Source organism: Peromyscus eremicus, chromosome 20 (genome assembly GCF_949786415.1).
Source record: "Peromyscus eremicus chromosome 20, PerEre_H2_v1, whole genome shotgun sequence".
NCBI classification, from domain to species: Eukaryota; Metazoa; Chordata; class Mammalia; order Rodentia; family Cricetidae; genus Peromyscus; species Peromyscus eremicus.
This window is the reverse complement of record NC_081436.1, coordinates 53,199,354-53,208,004: the sequence shown is the minus strand read 5'-3', so window position 1 is coordinate 53,208,004 and position 8,651 is coordinate 53,199,354. Positions and strand designations below refer to the sequence as shown.

General features: G+C 40.9%; 1 protein-coding gene across 1 annotated transcript in view; it reads right to left on the bottom strand.

Moving 5' to 3' along the window:
- Positions 1-389: 389 nt before the first annotated feature.
- The window catches only part of LOC131896413 (protein phosphatase 1 regulatory subunit 15B-like), a 31,981-nt gene continuing 23,719 nt past the window's right edge, over positions 390-8,651 (bottom strand). The window contains 3 exon segments of the mRNA XM_059247024.1: positions 390-433; positions 436-1,671; positions 1,674-1,719. Of these exon segments, the coding sequence (XP_059103007.1) occupies positions 390-433; positions 436-1,671; positions 1,674-1,719 (1,326 nt within the window).

The following is an 8,651-nucleotide window of genomic DNA, read 5'->3' as shown; positions in this document are numbered from 1 at the left end:
CGTTCATATCATCACACCTATATCATCAGCAGACCCATTTCCTGACAGTTAGACATCCCATCTTTATCTCCAGGAAATTCATTTCTTTGATGGCTATGGTATACAATCTAAAGCAGCAGAAAATATCCCACAGGACATACCTGGTGCTTTGTTTGTTACACAGTTATGTCATATCATATCCTTTAGGTTATGGCAAGAAATGTCTGGAACTCGTTTTTATGTAGCTCCTAATTGTCTGGGTCTAGGGGCAGATGAGCAGCATATCCTCTCGTGTTTTTTTTTTTTTTTTTTTTTTTTTTTTTAGAATAATTTGTCCAAGGGCTTACTGACCCCTCTCTGACCCTTCTCTAAGATGGTTGCCACCCTGTCACCCTCTCAATTCACTCATCTTAACATTGCTGAACAATAGTAAGTCCGTTCAAACATGTTCCTGGAGTCTACTGAACATTCTCTCTCTGTGCTCAAATGTCAAGCAGTAGCCAATGGTATCTTCTGTTTTTCGAATCCGTTTCTGGAACCTGTATCTTCCCCTTGCAAATTCTTGCCATGGTCCTTTGCGATCCTCATCACCACTTATACAATACTCAGTAACTTCTTCAAGGAAGGTTACCTTTTTTCTTTTGACGTGCGTGTATTTTTCTCCAGAAAGAGACTTTTTTCTTTTGATACGGGTGTATTTTTCTCCAGAAAGAGCCTCACCCAGCCCATAGTCTGGACTATTATCTTCTTGGCTCTCTAACAGTAGTACCTTATAAGAAAGTAAGTTATGACACCCAGAAAAGTCCTCCATGGCCTGAGGAGATGCTTTTGAGTCCTGACAGCGTTTCCAGTTGTTCCCTGACATTTGAGAAGGAGCCTTAAAATTTAAAAGGTGGTAGGGGTCCTCAGAACTGCAGAAAGAGTTCCACAATCTAAGATTCTCCTTTTCATCTGCATTGGATTCCCAGTCATCTTCCTCCCCAGAGCTATGCTCGGGGGTCTCAAGAAGGTGTCCGGCCTGAGAACCTCCTACACCGGAGTTGCCAGACAAGGACTTCTCTGAATCACAAGGGTCTCCAGGGACAATTCTGTCGGCAGTCTGAATTGTGGCTATAAAATTTGGGGGATTGTAAGGATCTACACTGCAGAAAGAGTTCCAAAGGTAAAGTCCTTCAGAGTCTTGTCCCTTGTCTGATTCGGATAGGGAGCCTTCACCCTCCGGTTCCTCATCCCAAACCCCACTTTCTGAATCAGCACTGGTTTCCAAGCCAGTGGAGGCCCATCCCAAAACACAATCAATCAGTTTGTTGCTACAAACTGGTCTGGCAGAAATAGGAGAGCCATCCTCTGCGTCTGAGCAATCAGCTACACTAATGTGTTTCTCTTCTCCTTCTTTTTCCACAGGTAACTCGCAAGACAGATTGCTTCCCTGAGGGCTCTGTGAAAATTCTTGAATCAACAAGTCTATTTTTTTCTTACCGGGCTTGGGGCTGGCTCTAGCGGGGGACACCGCCTGTGCTGGGATACCTGCGCAGTGTTGTGGGTCCATCCGAAGAAGGCTGTGTTTCTCCTCCAGGATGTCGTAGCCGTTATCTTGGTCAGGGGTGGGTAACTCTTGACCCTTCTTAGCCTGAAGTAATTCCAGCTGTTTCATATGAAGGTCGTGGATTTCCCGCAGGCCTTCTGTAGAAAGGGGGGACACCTCTGCCACGCGGTTGCCGAGATCTCTTCACGCAGTAGCTTGGGGCAGGAGTGCGGAATGTGTGGAGATCAGTAGCTTGGGGCAGGAGTGCGGAATGTGTGGAGATCCTGTCTCTCCGAATCCTCACACTGAATGGCAGAGAGATTCTGTCTCCACTGGCCTTTTATATTCCTGTCTCCACTTCCCTAGCCCTGGGATTAAAGGCATGACCATCCCATGTGCTGGGATCAAAGACTGATTCAATCTCTTTCAGACTGATTCAATCTCGAGTAGTCCAGGGTGACCTTGAACTCCTGATCTTCCTGCTTCCTACTCCCAAGTGCTAGGATTAAGGGTGTGTGCCACCACTGCCTGACCTCTATGATTAACTAGTGGCTAGCTCTTCCCTCTGATCTCCAGGAAAGCTTTATTTGTCAGAACACAAACTAAATATCATACATTTTATGGTTCATGGAGTCTCAGGTGCTTTCTTGACCAATAACTCATAGGGAAATACCTTGCTGCTGGCATTAGAAGTTTCATTCAATAACCTTATGGCCCCTGGAAGTGTCTTTTCCCACTCATGTAGATGACCATTTGTATTAAAACAGTCTGGTTGTGCATTCTTATTTGGTGTGTCTACTAGTACCCTCTGTGGACCAGGCATATAGATGACTGCATGGTATCCCTTCCAGTATGTTATTTGACACAGCAGTTAGTTCAATTACTTAGGGATTCTCTGTGGCTTTAAAGGACCCTATTCCTAGGACAGTGTGTATGGCATCGGTGAAGGGGCTTGTGGAACCACACCTCATTTTGGTAAGTATGCCTACCACCTTTATAGAGTTTGATTCTGTGCCATGCCAGAAAGAGGTGTGGCCAAGGGGCCTTCCATGCACCCCTTTATTGGTTAAGCTATTTTTATAGTCATAAAGGTGGAACTAGGTACAGAATCAACCTGTTGCAACACTTTATATACTACCCATAGTTGCTTTTCTGTTGCTATGGTAATGAGCTTCTACTCCTTCCCATGTGAGACCAAAACCCCACTGAAACCATTCGTTCAGGTTACTGTTGCCTTAGCCACCAGCTCTAGCCCTCTGAACTGATGACTTTTAACAGGAAAGAACATTGGAGACACAGGACATACAGCTGTTTAGCTTGAGCTACAAGGATCTTAGCCTGCTCCAAAGCCCATGGAGCCTTTCTGTCCCAGTCCCACATACCACTCTTAAATCAAGTTACACACAGGACAGACAACTTACACAAGATGAAATATGAAAATCTGCCAATACCCCAAGTCTGCAGAGTTCCTGTAGCTCCTTACATTTACAAGTATAGGCTCTTGTAGGATTTTGTCAATAACATTATCAGGAATCATATGTATGCGTCCTACCAGACCATAGTATTGCTAGAATTTTACAGCTGTGCCTGGTCCTTGTACCTTGTGTAGATTGATCTCCCATCTTCATTCCTTTAAATTCACCTGTAAATTTCTCAAATAGTTCTCCTAATCTGTAAAACACTCAGAGGTCATCATTATGTCCCTACAAGCAAACCTTTTTCCAGAGGGTGGACAGGACAAGGCACCATCCTGAACCACCATTCCATAACAAATACTGAGGTTGCAAAGATAACTTTAAGTGCTCTAAAAGTCCATTGTCAACTGTTCTCAGCAGGTGTCAGGTGATCCCAGAAGTAGACAACTAAAAAGATACTAAGATTAAGCATAAGCAGGGTCTAATATAGCATGGAAAGTTTCCATCGATTTGCATGGAAATCTTTTTTGCATCTTTTGCTTTTTGTACAGATCAAGGTTAGGTACAATGCATGGAAAGAAGGTGCTAACTTAATTAACTCCTTATAAGCCCCAAATCATCCTCTCTGAGACATTATTTTTCCATATCCTGGAGGTCTTCCACAAAGCCTCCCTACATTTTTTCAAATCTGATGAACTTGGTGAGCCTGATTTAATCTGGGACCCTGGGACCTACTCAGGGACAAAGGTGAATGTGACCCTAATTTCCCCTACTACAGCTGCCAGCTCAGTGGGTCAGAGTGGCCCTAGCTTGGCTTGTGGCTGGAGCCTCTCCATTCACCATTATTCCCGTATGTTGAGGGAGTTCCTCACTGGACAACCAATCTCCACCCCTAGTGCAACCTTCACTGGAAAGAAAGGTATTCTCCTTAGTCTGAGGAAAATTTTCACCCCTGTGACAAGCTTGATCATCTTCACTTGGATTGTTCTATCATGGATGCTTTCTGTGAACTGCTCCTCAGGCTTCAAAGCCTTCCAGAATCTCCTTAGTATATGACTTGTATTTCTATCAATTTTTCCCTGTAGGAACTCTAGCTGGAGACAAATCTTGCTGCATTGGTTTTCTAGTAACCCAGACGGATCTCTTTCTCAGAGTTAACTTTTTACTATCTCCTCTAGGTTGCTATCTCATTACATGCTCTGTCTTCAGATGCTGGTCCAAGTTGCCGAAATATGCCAAAGCATTTCCTACTTTATAAAGCTTTTGCCCCATCAATGGACTCAGTAAAGCCACTAAAGCTCCATGTCAGCCTTGATTTCCCTACTGGATCAATACAGTTTTTTCTGGCCCAGTGAATTTAAGTTCAAAACCACCTTCTCTTATTCCTAGTTCCCTAAGCAGTGTCTCACCTTCCTCTATAATCCTCCAATTCCTGATATTTATGAAAACTTCAAATGGAGATAATCAAGTGTTTTTTGAAAGGTTCTAGTAGGCCCAAGCATGGCAAACATGGCTTTGACAAGGATAGCCTTTCCTTCATTCCCTCTGACTTGCTAAACTGTTAGATTATATTCCTAAAGCTAGTCACCAAAGTCTATTGTCTTATTTGGCCACTTCTTCTCCTGACCACCAACGTGCAGCTATCAAAGTATTGAAGTATAACTTTCAAAAACTCTATTTCTGCTACCATAATAAACATGACCATCAAAACAAACCAACTCATCCTAACACAGGTTTTTCATTTTTCCATTTATAAACTGTCATTTGCCTATAGGCTATGTCTGTCTCCTGTCTATCCAGAGGCAGTCCTTTGTCCCTAGGGGGCAAATATCCCTCCCACCTGTCCTTTGTTCTTTTCCCTTCTCCCTCATCCTCTATTTCCTGTCTTTGTCTCTTATTCCCTGGTCTTTGGCCCTCTGTGGCAAATAAATATCCTTTGTACTAGGAACGTGGTCTTTGAACGTCTAGTGCCAACTGATCCTTTCATGATGAGCCAGACTCCCAGAGTTGGCATTCAGTTAGACTGTTTCGGGTTTTGCAACCTTGGTTGTAAGGATGGATGGGAAGTTAAATTGCTCAGTTTTTCCTGTCTTCACAGCAGTCAGACTGATCCCAAGCATATCCTACAACCTCACAAGCTATGATGAGGCAGATTCTTTCATTGTTTGTTGAAAGACTTCCCTAATTCCAGCAGCTCAGGCACTAAATATCCCCTGGTAGCTATAGTTTTTTCACTGGACCATTTTTAATGCCCAATGTACATGCTGGATTATAGATTTCTCCTTTTTTTCATATTAAAGGTTGGAACTGCAAGACATCTTTTATTGCTTTTACCATTTTCTACTCCTCCTCACTCTCTGGATCTTTCCATTGATTCCAAGAAGGACTTTTGAGCATGGATCTAACTTGTACTCTCTTTTCCTTCTGGCCCCCAAACCTTAAGAAGCAACAAGTCAACACCTCCATCTCATCCTCTTGTTAATCTAATGCACTTTAGATGAGATGGTAACACAGAGGATCCTAAACAGCCACAATTCCCTTTCTTGTAGCAATTCCTCCCTTATATGAAGAAGTTCCTGGCCATCTCAGCTTCAGATGTATTTCTAACTATACACAACAGAGGCTAAGCAACCTCGGCTGGTGCTTGCTGACAGTCTCAACCCTTTTACATTAATCTCAAAGACTGCAAAGTTTTCTCTAAAACTTTAACTGTTTTAAAGGCATCTCCATTTTCACATCGGGGTCTGCACTTGTCCAGCAGCCATTCCACTCCATATGATATAGATGAAGACTGCTGTCCTGGAATTCCTTCTACAGAAGTTCCTAATGGTGATGGTTCAGACTTAGTGGCATGTCTCCTTGTCCATAGCAAAGCCATGCAACCACTGTCCAAGCACACTAACACATACCATAAAGGAAAGGACAATGCTGTTGGGATTTGCTCCATGGGTGGTTTTCCTCTTCAGGATTCTCAGCCTCAGTTTCATGTCTTGATACCTACATCCAGGACCAGTCAATAGTTCCTTTCCAACTAATCTTTGGTTCTGCCAGGTCCCTGTTCAGGTGCCAAGTTACATTGCATGACATAACTTTTCCTTGAGAGAGGCAACACACATGTCTACTCACACCAGATGGAGATCCCACAACAGATCAAAGTATAGATATAACCAACATCCAATATGGTGAACCAACGAGTTGTATTGGGATTACTTACAGAAATATGGTGTAAGGGTTACATACAGGAGCAGAAATGACACAAAACAGCTGCGTCACTAAAGCTCACCTAGCATGTGTGACAGCTCATGAAACTGGGAACCTGGAGCACATGGCACAGCCTCCAGGAAGAACAGCAGGTTGGAGAATGTCCTTTCCAATTGTCTCTGGTCTAAACCTGTTTTCAGGCATCTGGTCTGGATTCATAGTCTTCTTTGCAGCCCAGCTTCCTCCAAGCAAGATGGACTATCACCTATTACTGTTTTGGGACAAGGAGGGGGCTAGTGAATCTGGTCAGGTTCTTGGACTTCTGGAAGCTATTTTGGGTTGTTTACTGTCCTGCTCAAGGAGCTTCCTAGAGGATGGGATGTTTTAATCTCCTTCGTGGAAACTGTTGCACAACAGAAGGCATCAGTTAGTGGAAATGGACCAATGATAGGTTGAGCCAAAACAAGTGACAGTCACTAAAAATAAAATATCCTGTTGAGGGGGATGAAGTACTCTTTATAGCCCACATAATATAAATATGCAATATGATGTCAGTAAATAAAAACATTAAATTAAAAGAGGACACAAAAGGATAAATAAAGAGGATTCAACTATATAATCTTCAGAAGCTGGCTAATATTTGATCTTCTGAAATATAACTCTCAGGATGAGAGAATAGATGGTGCCTGGGAATTAGTAAATTAGGTTGTTATAGTATTGGGAGCATGTGAGTTAGTTCCCTAAGCCATGTTTACATATCTATTAATATTTTCACTTTGTGGTCTGTTCTGCATTCAAATGTTTGTGATTTAGTAATGTAATGTATATGTATATATATATTCAATCTAAATAAACATAGTATGATTTACTTGTATTAAAATATATACAAACAAGACATTGCAAACTGTGAATATTTCTGAAATGTTTTATTAGTCTCCATTTTCCTAAAAGTTTTTTTATTTGATGTTCCTTTACAGTTTTAAAAGAAAGTATAGCATTCTGTTTAATGCATAATTTCTCTCTTTTTCTCTCCAATTCTGAATCAATTCCACATGGTGAATCCTTGCATTTCTATTTTTGAGCACTCGTAAAATTGAAACCACTCCTTGTAAATGAATGGATCAAAAACCGTGTAATTTGGATATATATTACCAACAAATTGGCATTGAAGCAATTGCTGTTTCTGCACACCACAACACGACTTAATAAGCAAAAGACATGAACAAATGCTGATGTTTATGTATTTCATGGAATAAAAAAATTGAATCCAAGGTTGGAAAGGATTCTTCCTTCTGGCCAGTATAAAGAATATACACTTCTTATACTGAAAGGTCTAAATTTCCCCCATTTTACAACCAAATTTAGGTTTCAGTTTAAGAGCAAACTTTTTTTTTTTTTCCAACAAAGGGCCATTATAGTCAACATGGCCCCTGACAACATTGGTGAGGAGGATAGCACGTACAGGGCCTGAGGCAGCCCCACAGTATCACAAGATACTGACCAAAAAAAGACAGTTCCTGTAACCCCCTGAAACAGGCCTGGCCGGATTTGCCCCAGTATGCCCAAAGATGGAAAATCAAAACCTCAGCTAATCAAAAATATACTAGTATAACTACTGCTTGCCTAATTATGTTTGAGATGACCTAACTGTTCCTGAAATCCCCCTAGATGTGCTTAAAAGAAGCCTGCATGCTCCTCTCAGGGTCATTGCCATTTTGTATAGGTGAATAACCACACATATAGTGGCAAATAAATGCTCTTTACTCTTGCATACTATTTTAGTCTGAGGTCTTCCTTCAACGTTTTCTTGGACCCTTACAAAATTATTATAATGAAACTTCATTACACAATGTCCCTATTGTGGTCAGTGTTTTTAATTTGTAAATTTCATAAACAGTGACTATAATTACTCCAATTGTTTCAGGAATTCTAGGCTGCCTTCTTCTTCTTTTATTAATTATCTCTGGGTTTCTAGATGAATTAGAGATGATTGTTGGAACCCAAGGTTGAAGACCTACACTTGTATGCTTGAGGCAATTCTTTGGATTACTCTAAACAGGTATGATTAATTAGATTTCTTTTGCAAAGTAATATCCAGTATTGAGCATTATCAGCATTTTTACTCTCAAACAGGACTGTTATTTGTGATAAAGTGGAATGTCTATCTAGACTTGGCTCTGAAAATCTGATTAGAAGCTTTCTTCTTTAGTATTTTATGAAAGATTATTTCAGTATATTTGGCAACTCTCCAGTAACGAAACTTTAACAGTTGTTAGGTTTATTATAATTTCAAATGATGTTTTAATTTGCATGCTTACCTTGTTTTTATGCCTCTAATGGAGAGTTACAGTTTCCTAGGTTATTCCTTTCCAACTATCATTCCTGGACCTTTGGATGTATTCATTTTATAATAGTTTCCTAAATATTTGTAATAATTTGTATCTTACCTCATTTGGGTATGTTCTGAGGCTAATATGACTTATTACCAAAACTGACCCATAAAATGTTAAAAACATGCACAAATAAAGCAA